The sequence below is a fragment of the Borostomias antarcticus genome (assembly GCF_949987555.1).
Source record: "Borostomias antarcticus genome assembly, chromosome: 6".
Taxonomy (NCBI): domain Eukaryota; kingdom Metazoa; phylum Chordata; class Actinopteri; order Stomiiformes; family Stomiidae; genus Borostomias; species Borostomias antarcticus.
Genome location: NC_140239.1, coordinates 16,828,873 through 16,849,299, shown reverse-complemented (window position 1 = coordinate 16,849,299; position 20,427 = coordinate 16,828,873). Strand labels below are relative to the sequence as shown.

Below are 20,427 nucleotides of genomic sequence, written 5' to 3'. Positions count from 1 at the left end.
TTTACTTGATGCTATTTACATGATCTCCGGCCTATCAGATTGAATGTGAAGCATGACCAGATGATGCTGTTTGCTCTGGATAAACACAAGAGTTGTTGAGATGAAGACGTTTACGGTGTTTTAAAATGCAGTTCTGTGTCAAAGTAACATGAAAGCATGAACAGCCTTTAAACATTTACTCTATGAGCGGGTGTGGTCAGCTGGTGTAGGTGTAGAGAAGTCTGGGGAAGCTGTATGAATATGTTTATGAGGCATGGAGAGCCTACTGCAGTGAGGGCTGGAGCTAGGGCTGGAGCTAGGGCTGGGGCTAGGGCTGCAGAGCTGGAGGGCTGGAGCTAGGGCTGGAGTTGGGCTGCAGAGCTGGAGGGCTGGAGCTAGGGCTGGAGCTAGGGCTGCAGAGCTGGAGGGCTGGGCTGGACCTGAAGGGTTGGATCTCAATCTGTCAATACTTTCAGCACAGCTGTTTGGTGTTTGGATTTCCCTCTTGTCATGTAACAACATGAGTCCTCTGATCTCTCAATATGGGAATGAGGTTGAGACTGGTTGACTGGCTGGCTGGCTGGCTGGTTGACTGACTGGCTGATTAACTTAGTGGCTGGTTTACTGACTTAAGTAATTCCACATAAAACAGAGGAACAACGTCAGTAAACAGGGAGGTTTCCTCTCAGTAATCTAGAACAGGGAAACTACCCACTAATGAAAAACAGAGAGCAGGAGAGAGAGTGGAATATAAATCTAGGTTTGACTCACTGTACCCTCTGTATTTATTTTTCTTTTGTATTGTTAAAATATCATTGTCATTCACTTTGGCAATACTTGAAGTGTTCTTGTCATGTCAATAAAGCATCAAAATTGAACATTGAAACTGAGAGAAAGAGAGGGGGACGGGAGGGACTGTCCTCACCTATCTTTCAATATGGGAATGAAGCTGGGACATGCTGTCCAACTGACTGACTGACTGACTGACTGACTGACTGACTGACTGACTGACAGGCTGACTAACTGATTAGCTGGTTGACTCACGACTGACTGCCAGCTGGCTGGCTGACTGACTAGCTGTACTGTACTGTACTGAATGGATGACTGACTGACTGACTGACTGACTGACTGACTGACTGACTAAGATAAGATAAGATAAGATACTTTAATAATTCCCGTGGGTGAAATTTGGGGTTTCAGTAGTGGAAAATGTACAGCAGCAGTGGGAAAAGTGAGAACAGAGGAATATACAGAGAATATACATAGATACTGTACATAATAAATCAAATTAAATAAAAAGAAACAGTATCCCTAGATATAAGATACAGTATGCTTAGATAGAAGATACATACACACACACACACATACATACATACATACATACATACATACATACATACATACATACATACATACATACATACATACATACATACATATACATGCATGTATGTATGTATGTATGTATGGCAGACAGACAGACAGACAGACAGACATACTGATTGACTAGCTGACTGACTGACTGGGTGGCTGGCTGGGTGGCTGGCTGCCTACTGATCTAGACCAGTGTTACTGTAGCTCAGGGTTTTGAGGTTGGGAGACAGACAGTTCTGCAGCCCCCCACCCCTGATCTACTGTCTCGCTGTCTAGACACTGTCTGACCTGAGTTAGCTCATACCGTTATGTAGTATCCCAGAAGTTGTTCCTCTAACCATGTTCTCTGTTGTAAACTGTTGTAATACCCTCACAGTCCCTAACCCTCACAGTCCCTAACCCTCACAGTCCCTAACCGTCACAGTCCCTAACCCTCACAGTCCCTAACCCTCACAGTCAACGATTTCTGACCAACACAGGAGGCTGAGGGGTTGAGAGGAGAGGAGAGGGGAGGAGAAGAGATGTACTCACTCTGAGAGTACTTGGGCCTTTAGTCTCTGCCAGGGTGGTCTTCATCAGCAGGACGACCAGCACTGACACTCCCACACAGCCACGAGCCTTCAACACCATCCTCATCTTCTTCAAGTCTACTGTCAGCGCTACGCAAACAACACAACACAGGAGGACGGTCACTTTATCCTCAGACGGGCTCTGTCCCGGACACACGCACGCAAGCAACCCCGCATGCACACACACGCACACACACATTCACTTGGTCTTCCAGACGTGTGTTTGTCTAAGTGTATGTTTGTGTCTGTGTGTGTGTGTGTGTGTGAGCCAGACACGACCTGTCAAAGTGGCCCAGACACCCCTAAGGACAAATGGTGCAAAACAGGCTTTAAAACACACCTCGTTGTCTGGGTAGCAGCTTTGATGTCCTCACAGGTGATTTGGGGGTTCTGGGGGGTCCTAGGTGGTCCTGGGGGGTTCTGGGTGGTCTTGGGGAGTCCTGGGGAGGGTGGGCTGTCCTGGGGGACAGGGGATGGGGGGGCTGGAGGGGAAAGTTGACCTTCCAGAACCACACACACAGTCTTCAGTCAGAATGACGCAGGGACTAACGATGCTCTGGTTCGGTCTGATCTACTGTCTACTCTCTGATAAGTGTGACAGTCTGCCTGTAACTCTTTCCACCAGTCCTGTCCAGCCCAGTCCAACCTAATCCAGTCCAGTCCAGTCTAGCCTAGACCAGACCAGTCCAGTCCAGTTAAGTCCACTACAGTTATGTCCAGCCTTGTCCAGTCCAGTTCTGAATCCACCAATAGTACTTTCAGCTGGAGCCTCTTCTCTCCCGAGGGTTCAGGTGGTCTGGTGTCCGTCCCTGTCTTCTTTCCCTGGTAAGTCCAGTCCTCTGGAGGTAAATGAAAGCAGACTCACACGTAGTTCCTCTCCAGCTGGGAAGGTCCGTCTGTCTGTCTGTCTCTGGCTGTCTCACACGCATATACGCACGGACCTAACTGTGTAGCTCACAGCTGACACACATCTCACTGCACGCAGTTCCCACACACAGCTCCAGCACTCTGAGACCACAGCAGCAACATGTGGTTTAAATGTGATCCAGACCTCCAGACTGGGCCAAGGGAAAGAGGGGCTGGCCTCAACCCTTGCCCACTTCCCCCAGCCCCGCCACTAACTCTCTCCACACCCACCCCCTCCCGTCCTCCACTCTCCCACCCAGCCTCCCTATGAAGGAGAGGAGAGGACGAGATGAGCTAACAAACTGGACTCTCTCACAGACCAGGCTAGGGTTACACTGCAGTTTAATATGTGATCTTTTCAGACAGTAACACATTGGAACATGTATGATGCCATGTGAATACATATTTGCGTTGTTACATATAACAATGATAATTTACTAATCATAAATAACAAACACAGCACACACCAAATGATTTCACCCCAAACTAAACCAACTAGGCATTTTACCTGTATGTTCATAATAGTGATTACGTTGTGTGTGTGTGTGTGTGTGTGTGTGTTTGTGTGTCAGACTGCATCCCTGATCTTGGACCTCCAGCCCTTGGCCCTCTCAAAGCCGTTGGTGTGAGTCTGGTAGTCTCTGATGGCCTGGCTGATCTCCTCCTCTGAGGTCATCACAAATGGACCTGAGGGGCAACAAAGAGACCTGTGAGATCATCACATAGGCTGCGTTCCGAATCGCATACTACCCTACTATATAGTATGCCAAAACAGGATGTAGTATGTCCCAATACATAGTATGCCACATGCAGTATGGCAAAAATACCAGGATGTCCTACTACATCCGGTCGTATTTTGCAGTATGCAAGCCAGCAGGCTTTTCTGGCTATTCTGACCCACAATCCTGCGATGTTATGACAAGGTAGTATGTCCCAATTGGATGCCTACTGCTTGCAAAGTACGTACTTTCTAAGGGCAGCTGTAGTAGGTACTGGTAGTAAGAAGTAGAAGTATGTGATTCGGAATGCAGCCATAGGGACCTGAACAACACAGAAACCAGTGACATCATCACAAAGGGACCTGAGAAACAAGACAGAGGCTGCGTTCCGAATCACATACTTCTACTTCTTACTACCAGTACCTACTACAGCTGCCCTTAGAAAGTACGTACTTTGCAAGTAGTAGGCATCCAATTGGGACATACTACCTTGTCATAACATTGCGCCTTGAAATTTGCCCACATCCGTCGCTGTCCATAACGCGACATTCGTCTACAGCTGTCACGACTCGCACATTTCAGCTGCGTACAGGATTGTGGGTCAAAATAGCCAGAAAAGCCTGCTGGCTTGCATACTGCAAAATACGACCGGATGTAGTAGGACATCCTGGTATTTTTGCCATACTGCATGTGGCATACTATGTATTGGGACATACTACATCCTGTTTTGGCATACTATATAGTAGGGTAGTATCCGAATCACATACTTCCATCTATATAGTAAGCCAAAAAAGGATGTACAGTAGTATTTCCTAATCAGTAGTATGCCACATGCAGTATGCAAGCCAGCAAATTTTTTTGCTATTCTGACCCATAATCCTGTACACAGCGGAAATTACGTCACACGTGTGAGTTGTGCCAGAGGCGTTATGATGAATCCCAGCTGCACTTTATGGACTACGACAGATCAAATGTCAAGGCGCATTGTTATGACAAGGTAATATACAGTATCCCAATTGTATGCGTATGTATACTGCATGCAAAGTACGTACTTAGTTAGTACGGTAGGTAGTAAAAAGTTGAAGTATGCGATTCTGAACGCACCCAGATGCTGCGTGCCATTTGTATAGGAAACATCAGATTTCCAAGTTCAATGTCAAATTCATCATCAAATACATCACCTGAACTCAGACATCCGCCATTTTATTCAGGGGGAAAGAATCTACCCTGACCTGATCCGACCACGCTGCTGACGTCAAATCAAGATGGCTGCTCGGCGAATCAACAATACAGTAAGAGAAAGCTGTAATAAGTTTATTAGTTTATAAGTTTATTATCTCTTCTGCCTTATGTGTCATTAAATCAGTCATACACACAGTACTGTCCAACTTCTATCAGCGGACAATGTTGCTACGGTGTTCATAATAACACATAGAGCGTTGTTATCAAGTGGTATTACTAACAATGGCTAACTTGGACTAGAACTACATAGATGGGGCTGAAGTGGGTTTTTCGCCTTTTGTTTCTGGAATGCTTTTAACTGGGGTATGACGTCATCGCGGGTGGAAAATGAAAAGTGTCCAATACAACTGGAACTCTAGCCGACCAATCCGCGACTGGCTCAGAGATTGAGTGGTGGATGTGCATGGGTGTTGCAGGCTTTAAAATCGTCAACGTCTACAAGTCTTCCCCCACCCCTGTCTCTATGCTGGCGACTTCAATTGCCAGCATGAAGATTAGGGGTACAGCACCAATACATCCGCCAGAGAGAACCTGGCTGCTTGGGCAGCCAACAACAGCCTGGCCTTGTCGTACGATCCCAAGGGCGCAGCCAGCTTTGTCTCCGGTCGCTGGAAAATTGGGACAAATTCTGACCTGGCATTCCCGAGTGTCGGCGTTGATAACCGGCTCCCTGATAGACGCGTGCTAGGAAAGTTCCCAAGGTCCCAACATTGACCATCGTTGATAACCATGACTAAACTCGTGGACCTTGTCCTGAGCGAGCCAGTGAAGCGATGGAACTTCCGAAAGGCCAACTGGACATGCTACCGCCTCCTTACCTGTATTTTATTTTTCCTGCATTTTGTTTTAAATGTTCTGCAAAGTACAAGAGAATGTTAGTAGAACGACTTGAGGGAGGAAGAGAACAAAGGAAATCTATGTTGGAAATGGTGAAGTTGGATTTTTGGTGCAAGGTGTGCCTAGTGACACAACAGTAGGCCACTGACAGCTGATGTGGTCCCTTGCTCAGAAAGGATGTTTGCGGCACTGGTGAGAAGCCAGCGAGCAACTATACATAAGGACATTGTATGTAAGTTAGTGGAGAGAGAGAAGGTTTCAGAATGTGAGAAATGTGTCCTTTTTTGCATTTAGTTTTATATGACCTTTAATGTATTGCACTTTGTCTTGATGCTTTTAATGTCTCATGTAAGGCACTTTGGATTGCCTTGTTGCTTAAATGTGCTATACAAATAAACTTGACTTGCCTTACCCATACTGTAGATCCACGAGGTGCCTCCCACCACCTAACACCAACAACGTGGACGATGCGTACCAGGAACTCTGCAGCATACTGGTGAAAGCGGCCAAACAATCCATCCCACGCGGACATCACAACAGCTACAAACCATACTGGGATGCAGAGAGTGAGAGTCTCTACTGTGCCTTCCTCCGGGCCCCCCCAGGAGCTGAGTCAGACAGGCTTGCTTCAGCCCTGCTGCCGAAGAAGACAAGAGCACTGGGAGGAGGCCATTAACTCCATCGACTTCTCACACTCCAGCCGCAAGGCATGGAGCATCCTTAACAACCTCACTGGTAGGTCTAGACACTCCCCCCGTCACTGCCCCATCTCTGCAAACAAAATCGCATCACAATTTATGAAAAGTGGGACATACGAGGGCAAAGCCCACAAATCATCACGTCTCCTTGCAAAAGAAGTGTCTGACCTCTGGAAGGCCACAACTATTAGCAGCGGTAACATCTCAGGTGAATTCACACTGGAGGAGCTCACTGCTGCCCTCCAGCATGTAAAGCCAGGGAAAGCTCCGGGACCTGACTCAATCTGCCCGGAGGTTATACTCCATGCTGCGCCGGCCTTGATGTCCTGGTTAAGAGCGTTCCTCTCTTCCTGCTTGCGCCAACTCAAGATTCCTAAAATCTTGAAGAAGAGCCCAAGTTGTCGCAATCCCTAAGCCGAATAAGCCTGAATATGTATCCCCTTCAAGATCCTCGAGCGTCTCATCTACACCCGCGTCGAACCAATCATTGACCCACTGCTCCTACAAGAGCAGGCTGGGTTCCGATGTGGGAGACCGTAGATCAAGTCACTCTGATGATGACTCAAGACATCGAGGATAGCTTTTCGGCCAAAAAGAAGGCCGGAGCCTTCTTTATAGACCTGACAGCTGCCTACGACACCGTATGGCACCGCAGCCTCGCCTGCAAGCTGCTCCGCCTGCTCCATGATCATGGAGCTTGTCCCTTACCACTGGTAGCGGACAGCAAAGCAGGTTGCGACACCTTAAGAACGCCCCCCCCCCCCTTTATAACATCTACACCTACGACCTGCCGAACATAGTCTTCAGGAATTATGCCTATGCAGACGACCTTGCAGTGGTGTACTCCGCTGGAGACTGGCAGACTGTGGAGGAGACCCTGAGCCAGGACATGCAGACACTAGAGGCATACCTCTGGAAATGGAGATTGAAGCTCAGTGAGGCAAAGACGGTGTCAGCGGCCTTCCACCTTAACAACAAGGAAGCCAAACGTGAGCTCTGAATTCACATCGATGGAACACCCCTGCCAAATGACAGTACAGTGACAGGACAGTGCAAAGACAGGACAGAGACAGGACAGTGCAAAATATATAGTGAGTGGTGCAGGAAGCAAATCGCAAATACAAAATGATGTGCAATGTGTATACAGTATACAGTATGTGCAATGTGTTAATGTATGTGAAATGTGTTCATATATACAATATGTGTGCGTTGTGTTTATGAATGTATATGCAGTGAGAATACAATACTGTACAATCAAAGGTCGCATGCAAGTAGTGCTGCAGAGTCAGAGTCAGAGGGGGACACGGGCCATGAGACTGGTATCTAGGGCTGGGTATTGGCAAGTGCCTCACAATAGAATAGGTACTGTATCACAATACATGGGTCATGATACACAATACAGTACATTGCAATACGATACAATACATATGGCGATACATTGCGATACTCATTTACTGACAATTGTAATTAAATTCAGCTGAAAATACAACTCCATCCCCCGCTCCCTGGAGGGGATTTTTTTTCTTTTTGTATCGATACTTTCCTGCAGAAAATCAATTGATGTATCAATTTATTTGCACAGCCCTACTGGTAGCAGTCTGGAAGAAGCTGCTTTTGAGGCAAGAGGTTTTGGTCCTGATGGACCGCAGCCTCCTGCTGGAGGGCAGTGGTTCAAAGAGTGTGTTTCCAGGGTAGGAGTGGTCGTGGGAGGTTGCAGCCAATCACCTCTCTCAGCAGAGCGGATGATACGCTGTAATCTAGCCTTGTCTTTGGCTTTGGCAACAGGTGGTGATGGAGGACGTGAGGATAGACTCGATGATGGAGGTGTAGAAGAGTATCATCACTGTCTTTGACAGGTTGAACTTCTTCAGCTGCCTCAGGAAGTACAACCTCTGCTGTGCCTTCTTGGTGAGGGAGCTGATGTTTAACTCCCACCTGACATCCCCGGAGATGATGGTGCCCAGGAAGAGTCAACTGGGGAGTCACCCAGGTGATAGGCTGGGGTGGGGCTGGGTTCTTCCTGAAGTCCACAACCGTCTCCACTGTCTTAAGAGTGTTGAGCTCCAGGTTGTTTTGCCCGCACCAGGACAGCAGATGGTCAATCTCCTCAACTCGCCCCCTCAGAGATGCGCCCGATGAGAGTGGTGTCGTCCGCAAATTTCATGAGCTTGTCAGATTGGTGACTGGAGGTGCAGCTGTTCGTGTACAGGGAGAAGAGTAGAGGGGAAAGGACGCAGCCTTGGGGTCCTGGAGTCAGAGACGTGTTCTCCCAGCTTCACATGCTGCTTCCTGTCAGACAGGAAGTCGTGATCCACCTGCAGATGGAGTCAGGCATGTGCAACTGGGAGAGCTTGTCTTCCAGCTGGGCCGGAGTCATGTATTAATTTGATTAAGCCCTAATTAGACCCAACTCTTTGTTCTAATTAAGATGATATTACACATGTCTTTGAATAAGAGAGTTCAAGCTGAAGCAAGAAAGTTCTGATGCAAACAGACAAGGCAAACAGACAGGAATGTGCAGAGTGATCAGCAGAAAAGTAGAATCTGCACAAAGGAGTGAAAGGCGAATGTACTAGAGATTAAGCAACAGGTGTCTTATCTAAAGAATGGCTAAAGCGAGAGGAAAATGTTGTTGCTTCCTCTATAAAAGATACAGTTGACATATGAGTGTTGTTGCTCCCTCTATAAAAGATAAAGTTGACATATGCTAAGATAAAGTTGACACGTTAAGATTGTGTGCTTTTTAATTAAGTCTTATCTACTGAAGGCGGGGTTGTTTTGACAACCAGATGCACATGATGTACAATGTTTTTTTAAAATTGGCCTGGTTCAAGGACAAAGCTAATGGTGAATTAAACTGTGAATCAGCTCACCCACCACCAGGGGGAAGCACTTACAATACAGTTTTGAGACACCATTAGAATTACACGGGAACTCTTACCACTAGGGGGAAGCACTTGCAATGTATAGGTTAAATACACCATTAGAATCGTGCCAACTTAGGGGTGTGTTTTAAAAAAATGGGTTGTGGTCAAGATAGAAGGGCGGGGATAGCCCGGAGAAGGTATATAAGGAGGTGTAACAGTCAGTTTGAGTGTGTGTCTTCTCGAGAACCCACCGGTCTCCTAGCTAAGGCGTTTTGACACGTCACCGGGAGGATGCTGATGAAGGCGGAGCTTAAGCCCACAAACAGGATCCTGGCATAGGTTCCTACAGAGTCCAGGTACTGGAGGATGAAAGACCAACCAGCTGCCCTGCATTGAAAACCAGTAACACCCAATCATGCAAGTTCTCTGGTCCTCTCCCAACCCAAACAAGCTCGCTGAACCACCTCCACTACACCCAGGAGACAAGAACCCTACCATGTTGGATGACCGGTTCCTGGATGGGCTGTCCAGCGATTAGCACAAAGTGGCACTCCTCAGAGTCCTGGTGGGGGGGGACAAACCACACAGAAGATGCAGACTTCTTAGGAAGACGACCCAGGGGTTCCACCCCCAGCCGGTTCTGTCAGGTACGCGGTAGGCCTACAGTACCTTGTTCTCCATCCTGACGCAGTCTCCGTCGAAAAGCACCACGGTGTGGTGGTGCTCCACTCTGCTAGGATGTGCTTCAGGACCTGATGGGGTGGAGGGGGGTGGTGGGGGCAGAGACAGAGGGAATTCACCACCCCTGAACAGCCTCTCATGAGGTATTTTTTGTACTGTGGCATCAGTGGATGACAGTGAGAACCGCCACTTAACATACATCACACTCTTATGAGGCATCATATAGGCTAGGCTACATAAGCCTGTTATAAGCCTTTCACACAGTACAATGTCCTACAACAGGGGTAATCAAGTAAAGTTCTAAGAGGTCCATTTTGACAAAGTGGCCTCAAGCCAGGGTCCGGTGGTGATGCGTGCATTTTTTATGCCCTCAACACAGATTTGTTTCCTTGCATATTCCTATCAAATATTGTATATTATAGCAGCAAGTATGTTACTGTGAAATACGCATGGAAGTTAAAATATTGTTCACTTCAGTTGTATGGTCCCCAACTTAGCCTAGGCCTACTTTAAAATCAAATGAAGTAGGCTACATTTCAACAATATTTCAACCTGTTTATTGACACTTCATATTTAGGAGGGATTTCACATTTCGGAGGGATTATAAATAAAAAGTACTATAAACTTGAATAAAATTAGGTATACATTTAAAAACAAGGTAGCTTTTGAAATATATGAGACAAACAGGTTTAGAGCTACCTGCAGTGAGAATGAATATATACAACTCGGACCATTCTTGATGGAACGCCATATTTTCAACATCTATTTTCTTATTTTAGAGCACGGCATGTATAGGCTGACGTTACTTCTGTCTTGTAGTATCTCACTCCCCTCTTCGTTTGTCGTTACGTTTCTTTGGTCATGCAGTGTCCAACTCCAACTAATGTTAGCAAGGAATTGCTCTGATACAGTAACGTTAACGATAGCTAGGCTGTCACGTGTAGATCGGTCGGCGTCAGGCAATGAACATGCAGATTCGATTGGCTAGCGACGCGTGAGATAGTAAACAAATGACGTAATATACTACAAAGGATACGCAGGCTCAAACTAGTTGCCTACGCTCCGTCAAAAGGGAGAAATTCTCATTGATTTATCGGGTTATAGACGCGGTCCGGATTGGATGGCTTCTGGTTCCGGATCCGGACCGCGGTCCCTTGTTGGTGATGGCTGTCCTACAAAGACCTTAACTAGTACATTCACATGGCTTGGTATTGTCATGTTCTGAGTAGATTCTATTCACTCTTGTTTAGAGCACAGCTGAGAGTCATTATTATAGTGACTGTTCCCACGTAGCCACAATATGATCGAACAATAGAGAGTCTGGGTTAGATTATGAGAGGGGAAGTAGATACTAGAGGCTTGTGGGTGTGACCCAGGTGGTATCCCAGGAGCAGTCCCATATCAGATCCATCCCCCGGTCACCAGCAGTGAGGGATGTGGTGTGTGTTTTAGCTACAGCCTGACAGCGGACAATGGCATTAACAGATAGCAGGGGGCGGCAGATGAGGGAGAGAAGGAGAGAGACAGAGAGGGAGAGGGGTAGAGGTATAAAGTAGTTCAGTCTGAAGCTGGAAGTCATCAAGGGCTCCTGTCTACACGAATCACAACAGGATGGAATCCTGGACGGCCTGTTGCTATTGGCTGAGGATCACACAGACACAATCTGGAAGGAGGAGGGGGGGGGGGGGGGGGGCGGCGAGGAATAAGGAGGGAAAGGAGAATGAAGAGAAGTGAAAATAACTAAATAAATGCACTTGTTCTATGCTCCTAACATAGAGTCTAGATGGCATGAAAGGCTCTGATTGGACAGCAGCTTTAGCAGTGACAATTGAACTCCAGTCCCACTCACCCACATAAAGAACTCCGGATAGGGAGTAGAGAAATGTGGTCCAGCCTGATCAAAACAGGAAATACAAACGTGTATAACAAAGTCATAAAAGTGATTCAAAATGAATCGCGAACTCCCTCCTCAGACTACTTGCAGACATTACATTATATTACATTACAGTCATTTAGCAGACGGTTTTATCAAAGCGACTTATTATAATTGCATTTAACGTAATGTGCTACTCGCCAGAGCTCACAAGTGCATTTCCTTTCTAAACAAGTGACCAAGAGCATAATCTAGTGCTGAAGTCAAAGTGCAAGAGTAGCTTAATATAAAACATATAGGTGCTTAAAGGAGTAGTAAAGGGAAAATCATGTTTAGCCCTGTTTTAAGGTTACTTATGATCATATACAATGGTTCAGATCAAAAAGTTGACAAAACTATCACTTTTGAGAAAGTCTGATAATTGCTCTACCACCGTTTTGGTCATACAATGGATGTGGGTGGGCAGCTTGAAAAATCATTCAAAAAACATGTTAAACTCTCCATTTCAAAGACAAGAAACTCACCGAGGTGTTAGTCGGCGTTCTGACATATAATTTGCCATAAAGTAAGATTCTAGTTCATCTGGAAATGCTTTTTAAAATATTTAGCATAGAACTATTTAGTCGCAGCACATACGTGTGTAAACTTCAGCTTGAACTGATTCCGATCTCGCGCAATGCTCGAAATGATAAGCGCTGCCATCAAAGTCTAATTCCTCGCTATCAAATTCATACTCTTCAAGATCAGCCATTTTGATAAGCCTTTTCTGAACTGTAGCCTAGGGCTTCCTTGTCTGTGAGCGAAAGAGTGCGTGAGCAGTGAGCAAACTAGCTAGCCTAGCTAACATAAACAGTAACAATAGCTACCGTAAGTAGTTCCGCTTCCTGAATCCCCTCTGTGGATTGATCTACACATCTACAACGGTCGCGTCAATACAAGTCAATGGATTTCATAAAATCATCAATAAAACCCTACAGGATTCACCAGCAGTCACCACGGAGAGCCACAGAGACTAGCTAGTGTCTACCCTGGCTTCCACTAGCCGACGCATAGTGGAATACCGGAAGAATGCAGCAATACCCCGGACAGAGAGCAACGATGACAACAGAGATGACATCGACATACGCAGGTGGAGCAGGGGAGGAGGTGGGGCGAGCATGCAAATGCACAACCAGCAGTAATGGCAAGCGCGAACAATGACATGTTTTGACAGCTTAAATACATGTGCTCTAGCGAGCTGAACCAATGCTATGACAGCTGACAGTCAGCTGGTGGTTAGCGTCATACGGGGTGTGACTGATTAACCTCTGCCGATTACCCCAGCTGTGACGTTCGCGCCTTGCCTGAAGTAACGTCGGAGACTTCATTTTTGAATGATTTTTCACGGTTCCCACCCACATCCATTGTATGACCTAAACGGTGGTAGAGCAATTATCAGACTTTCTGTGCTAGTTTTGTCAACGTTTTCATCTGAACCATTGTATATGATCATAAGTAACCTTAAAACAGGGCTAAACATGCATTTTCCCTTTACTACTCCTTTAAGAGGGAGGATCCTGGTAGTACTTCTTGAAGAGGGGAGTTTTGAGCCCGCAGACTAATGTTATGCTCTGCTGTGACTAAAGGGCCATTCCATACTACTTTTATCACCCTATAGGAATACAGACGGAACTGTTCACGCAGTCAAGTGGTTGGGTTCACTTCTGCTGAGCCCTTCTCAGCTGTCCATATACTGTCATTACATATGACTGTGCAACAGTCAGAGTGTAACACAGTGTGTGTGTGTATGTGTGCGCGCCAAGTGCTTGCCATGTGGGTAACCACACTGGTACAGTTTAAAGGAGAATGCTTGTTTTTGACAACTGGCTATTCTCCGTCTGTAGGCTACACTGACATGTGCTCTAGCGAGCTGAACCAATGCTATGACAGCTGACAGTCAGCTGGTGGTTAGCGTCATACGGGGTGTGACTGATTAACCTCTGCCGATTACCCCAGCCATGACGTTCGCGCCTCGCCTTCTCAGCTGTCCATATACTGTCATTACATATGACTGTGCAACAGTCAGAGTGTAACACAGTGTGTGTGTGTGTGTGTGTGTGTGTGTGTGTGTGTGCGCGCCAAGTGCTTGCCATGTGGGTTACCACACTGGTACAGTTTAAAGGAGAATGCTTGTTTTTGACAACTGGCTATTCTCCGTCTGTAGGCTACACTCGCGGCTAATATTCTCTACGCTACGATCGGCGTCCATCATATTCTAAGTCGTCTTCTATATCCTCAAAATATGATAAATATTCAGGCATATTGCACACAATATTCGAGGCACCAACAAGCCGATCATAGAGTAGAGAATGTGAGCCGCGAGTGTAGCCTACAGACGTAACGGAGAATAGCCAATCTGCGCGCTGTGCGCATGCGTGCTGGAGCAAGTGGGGAAGCTATTTCGTTTCTAAAGACGTTTCTAAAGATCATATTACAGAGGCATGTGAAAAACCACAACAAGCCCTCGCTCTATGTAAGCACAACTAGCGATTCATAAAGACAGATTGATGAAAACAACCGTTTCGCGGCAGAAAATAGATTTTTTAGAAGCTGCATTCTCAGTGCCCCGTCCGCCGCCATTACATGGATATACTTGGCTCGCGCTGGATTTTAAATTTCTTCTACAGGCCTCCGAATTACACCAAAGTTATCTCGGTGAGTCAAACGTCTTATAATATGCCGTAAATAAGGTCCAGGTTGTCAAAAACGAGCATTGTCCTTTAATCTAGGAGTGGTTTAGTCCTTACAGTGTCAGTCAAGCTGTTGCTTAACAATTTCACACGTTTGACAAGCCTTCAAGGACTTCCATTGGTGTGAGTAAATGCATCATCACATCACCCCCAACACCCCCACCACCACTACCATCATCATCCTCAGTACCTGGTGTGACAGGCTGGACATGATGGGCCCCTCCCTGCAGCCTGAAGTCCAGGTAGAGAGTAGGAGTCCTGGTGTACACTGGGGACTGGAAACACACACACACACACACACACACACACACACACACACACACACACACCCACACACGCACACACACACACACAGTCCGACCTAGATTTACCCTGCTCATGTTAACAGTGTGTACAACCCGCTCTCATCCAGATCTGCTCCTCATGTCCTGATAGCGGGGGGAGCAGCAGCAGATCCCCCTCACATGCTGTCCTACGGAGCTGGTTGGAGGATCAGGACCACAAGGCCAGTGTGCCTCACTGTTCTGCTGCTGCAGAGCGGAAAACCCATTTCTACATGGCCCGGGTAGGCTTCAAACACAGGTCTCCAGCGCGGACTGGTTAAAGCCATGGGTGTCAGTCAGTTAGGTAGCGCACATAGCCTTCAAGTATCAGGGGCACAGATCATCAAACCACCTACACTGCTGTAACCCAGTTGAACTGGTTAATCTCACTGCTGAGAAATAAATTCCACCCGTGCTGTCAAACCACTAGCTTTTCAGTGGCGTAGCTGGCAAAAGGGGTGTTCATGGGGGTTGGTCAAGTTGTCAAGTCAAGAGGAGCCGAGATGGAGCCCAGCATGGTGCACGGGAGGGTGGAAGCAATACTGACGAGCAATGCAGTGACACCTGTTAGACTTGCTGAACTCGCTAAACCACACTATCCCTTGACCTGCTGCTCCATGAGGAGGCCCTCACGGCACTCCTGTGAATAATAATAATAATAAGAAGAAGAATAACAATAAGAAGAAGAAGGAGGAGGAGGAGGAGGAGGAGGAAGAGGACAAGAGAGGAGGAGGAGGAGGACAGGGGAGGAGAGGAGGAGGAGAGGAGGAGGACAGGAGAGGAGGAGGACAGGAGAGGAAGGTGAAAGCAGAGTCAGACCGTAGCTCCCAGAGCCTCTCCAGAGATGACGGCCACTGTGACGCCGGCCCTGCTGGGTCTGGGGATCTGGCTGCTCCTCAGCTCCTGATAGGCTGGCTCCACCATCTTGTCCCGCCTCCGCAGGTTGACCCAGAGTTGCAGGCCATGGAGGGGCTCCTCCGACACCGGTATCTCTGCGTGGACCACCCCGCGCCCTGCTGTCATCCACTGTAACACACAGGTAAGCAAATACATACACAAACAAACAAACAAACAAACACACACACACACAGATACAAACACAAACAATCACACACACACATAAGCAAACACACATGCACACACACACACACACACACATATACACACAAATGTCTTCTGGGTCTAATGGTAGATACTAGAGTTTGAGGTTCAATCCCCAGTCTGAGGTTATTTCCTGTGCCTCAGTTGTGTTACAGGAACACCACAGCTGATTCAGCATGTTCTGTGTGTGTGTGTGTGTATGTTAAACAGACTTTACGACTATGAAAACACAGGAAACACCCCACAGGCATCAACTCTCATTAGCTCAGAGAGTGTGAGTATGTGTGAGACAGAGAAAGAGAGAAAGATAGAGAGAGGGATAGAGAGGGAGAGCGAGCGTGAAAGAAAAACAGAGGTAGGGTGAGAGAGAAGAGATTTTTTTACCCTAAATGTGACACCTTCATTTCCTCTAGTAAAGGATTTTATTCTCTCGAGGTGTGTGTGTGTGTGTGTACCTGCATGTCTCCAGGCTTCAGCAGTCCAGAATGGCCACAGAAGTCCTCGTGGGCTGACGCACCCTGGAGAAGATATGTCACCTGAACACACATAAGCAGAGTTGTAACACACGCACGCACGCGCACACACACACATACACACACCTTGCAGCAGGTCTGTTAGCGAACAGGTCTCCATGGCTTCACCCCAAGTACTTACACTGGGCTGTATGAGCAAGGAATCAGAATCAGGTTTTATTATCACTTCCATAATACACTCTCAGCATACATGAGAGCGTTCTCCACAGATCATTACAAAAGTAAAATAAACACATTAAAAACACAAGACATTTCAAAGACGACAGGCAGTGCTCACGCATGGTCATGTGCAATAGTGCATTTTCATGTGCAATGACGCACACAGTATGTGTCATCACATGGTGTTGGAGGGGAGGATGGGGGCGGCGTGCGGAAGATTTTCAGAGTTATTAAGGCCTCGGGGGCGGAAAGCTGTTGCTATCTGGCAGATCTTGCTCGGATGCTCTGGAGCCGCATTTCAGATGGCGAGAGTTGGAGCTGGAGGGAGGGATGAGATGGGCTCAGGCGTTATGTTGGTGGCCTTTCTGACACGTCGGTGTGTGTAGATGTTACTGTAGCTATGGAGGGAGACACCTGTGATCTTCTCTGCTTCTCTCACTATTCTCCGCCGGGACCTGCGGTCAGCAGTGGTACGGTTCCCGTACCAGACAGTGTGTTAGGATGGTCTCCATGGTTCCTCTGTGGAATGATGTCATGATGGTACCAGTTTGTTAGGATGGTCTCCATGGTTCCTCTGTGGTATGATGTCATGACGGATGGAGGGGAGTTCACTTTCCTCAGTCTCCGCAGTAAGTAGAGGCGTTGCTGAGCTTTCTTGTTGAGGGCTGTGGTGTTGATGGACCAGCTCAGATCGCCGCCAATGTGCACCCCCAGGAACTTGGTGCTGTCAACGCTCTCAACAGCAGTCCCATCGACGGTCAGCGGGGTGTGCACTCTGCAACCTTTCCTGAAGTCAATAGCCGTCTCCTTAGTCTTCTCCTCCAACCTCCAGGAGAGGTTGTTGCTGCGCCACATGGCCAGTTGCTTCACCTCCTCTCTGTAGTGTTTCGTTGACGTTGGTGACGAGACCCACCACTGTTGTGTCGTCAGGGAATTTGGTGGGAGCTGAACCTGGCGGAGCCGTCGTGGGTCAGCAGGGTGACCAGGAGTGGGCGGAGCACACAGCTGAGGGGAGCCGGTGCTCAGTGTGGTGGTGCTCCAGGTTTTGCCTCCTATACTGACTGACTGCAGGTGAGAAAGTCCAGTATCTAGTTACAGAGAGGTGGATATTCTGTGTTCAAATCAGTGCTTACTGTCTGGATGACTAAAAACACTCCTTAACCAATCAGGTAAAGGCTGTACCAACCTACCATCACAGATATGGTGAAGCCATGCAGAGCTGGCTGGCAGGCAGGCAAGTAGACAGACATATTGTGAAAATGTCCATTATTTTCCATAATATCATTCAAACAGTGAAACTTTCATGGATTCTAGATCTATTACACAAAGTGAAATATTTCAAGCCTTTTTTGTTTTAATCTTTATGATTGTACAGTTTGTTCAGTATGTTCATAGAGAGAGAGAAAGACAGACAGACAGATGCTTTATCACTGTGAACTTCCTGGAAGGAGGAATATAAGATTTATTAATGTCGTTTCCTCAGGAGCAGCAGCTGTACTACGTGTTCTACAGTAAATCATTCCACAGTGGGTCTCTCTTGAGAAAAGCCTCCAGCCAAAATGCCGATCTGAATAAGAGGTAAATATGGTGCGTTCATCATCATACTAGACTAGATCTTTCCTCAGCCATAAACACACATACCCTCTGGGATCTACAGGGCAGAACAGAGAGGCAAGACGGGCTGAGGCTAAAGACTGCTCTGGGGTCAGTGTTTATGGTCAGGGTTTAACACTAAGAATGGACTCAGCATAAACACTGCGCTCAACTAGAGACTGAAGACTGTCATCCAGATTGTATTGCTAAAATTGCAAAAACAATTTGAGATATTGGAAAAAAAATCCTGCATTGCAGAACCAATACAAAGTCTTTAAGGTGGCCCTTCCTAATGGGGCGGTGAATGTTTTGTTTTGATTCTCCACTCCAGTTAGGGCCGGAGATAGGGGGAGAACATAATTTCCGGTAAGGCGGGTCCTTCACACTATTGGAGATGTAGGCAGTGGTTCTGATTGGTAGCGTCCATTTTAGGCGTTTAGCAATGACTTTCAATGGAGATGTCTCCACACTTTCGGAGGCGGAGATCTCCAAAGTCTGGCATCGCGAGACTACACTAAGAAAGAGATGTGAGGAGGGCCAGCTGGTCCAGGATCAGAGCCTGTCAGCACATCTGCCCAGGGTTGGGAGGTCAGGAAGAGGAGAGCTGGGGGCGGGGTCAGGAGGCAGGGTCAGGAGATGGCTGGAAGTGGGGGCGGGGCTCCAACAGTGAGCAGTCTGTGATCTGCCTCCACAGCTGTGACCTCAGCTGGTCATGTGACCAAGAGCAAACACACCTGCAGCACAGCATGCCGGTCCCTCAGGGAGATAGAGAGAGGGGAGGAGAGGAGGAGAGAAGAGGGGAGGAGAGGAGTAGAGAAAAGAGAAGAGGAAAAGGAGAGAAGGAGGAGAGAATAGAAGAGGAGAAGGGGAAAAAGGGAGGAGAGGAGGAGGAGAGGAGAGAGGGGGTGAAGAGAGAAGAGAACAAAGGAGAGGTGGAAAGAAAAACAGTGCATCTTTCTCAGGGCAGAGACTGAGTAGATTCAGTAAAGCAGTAGAATAATGACTAACCACAGAAAACCACCCTGCTCCAACAACATCACAGAAACCCATCCTGCTCCAACACCACTTCTAAAAAACTTGGAGAATTTCCTCTCTACATGTTGGGAAAGATTGCTTCCTCTTTGTCATAATCTATGAAATCTGGTGGGTTTGTACTGTAATGTAAAACTTCATTTTTTCCCCCTACTCATTCTTTGGCAATTATAGTGGCACACAATCAAAGTCAAAACTTTCTGAAGCCAAATTTACCTTCCAGACTACACACACACACACACACACACACACACACACACACACACACACACACACACACACACACACACACTCTTTTGACATACCACAAACATTTTCATTTGGGCCAGAGATTCAGGTCGGTGACCTGAGAGGCCAGGAGAGGTTGTTCTAGATGACTGTGCACTGTCTGCCCACCAGCCCCATCTGCTGGTCTCAGCAGGTACTGCTGAGCTCTCCTCTGGCTGGTCCCTTTGCCAGACCTGCCAGACTGGCCTTGCAGCCAAGAGGCGCAGTATCACAAAGACAGTAAACAGCATCACCCTGGAAAAAGACTGAGGTAGGAGAAAGGAGACATGTAGTAGGTAGGAGACAATGCGGACGGTAGGGACACAGGTAGGATGTAATGTAGGAGGTAACTAGAGGGCCAGGCAGAGCAGAAGACAGGAGTGTGACCGCAAATCAGTACAGATTAAAGGTTAAAGGTCAAGATCAAGTTCACTCACCTCAGGCCTCCCAATGCTCCTGCGGACCCGAGCCCCGACCCCTTCTACCTGCTCCACACTCAGAACCATCCTCTCAACTCTCCTCACCAGCACTGTGAATATTCCATGTCTTTATTTATTGTATTTATTTCATGAGAGGAAAACAAGTACACAAGACAGTAGCCAAAAGACTAGTAGCACTCATAGAAATAAACTCCTGGTGTTGTCACCTCGTGCAGTTTATGGACAATGAAGAACATCATTATAGTGAGATGCTTTATAATCAACCACTACGAGTCGGTCAGTCCGTCGCCCACCAAGATGCGGGCTAATAGACAAACCTGGGTGCGCTCGAGGCTTCTTGTAGCTTGTTCTCAGTTTGTCAGTTTGAGACCGATTTCATAGCCTACCGCGGAGACGTCCCAAGAACATAGTAACAAATGAACACAATTCTATATCAACGTCCTTTCAAACTAATACAGTCGTTTACATTCACTAAACACCGACCAGTTTCTGTGGCCGTTCATGT

At 47.2% G+C, this 20,427-nt stretch overlaps 1 protein-coding gene across 1 annotated transcript; it reads right to left on the bottom strand.

Moving 5' to 3' along the window:
• Positions 1-3,396: 3,396 nt before the first annotated feature.
• On the bottom strand, positions 3,397-19,988 carry pir (pirin; the record flags this gene model as incomplete). The annotated part of the gene is made up of 8 exons (XM_084440021.1): positions 3,397-3,515; positions 9,687-9,753; positions 9,861-9,943; positions 14,665-14,749; positions 15,617-15,823; positions 16,354-16,434; positions 17,065-17,655; positions 19,920-19,988. 8 exons carry the CDS (start codon positions 19,986-19,988, stop codon positions 3,397-3,399), a joined length of 1,302 nt encoding a protein of 433 aa, XP_084296147.1.
• Between the last annotated feature and the right edge of the window lie 439 nt (positions 19,989-20,427).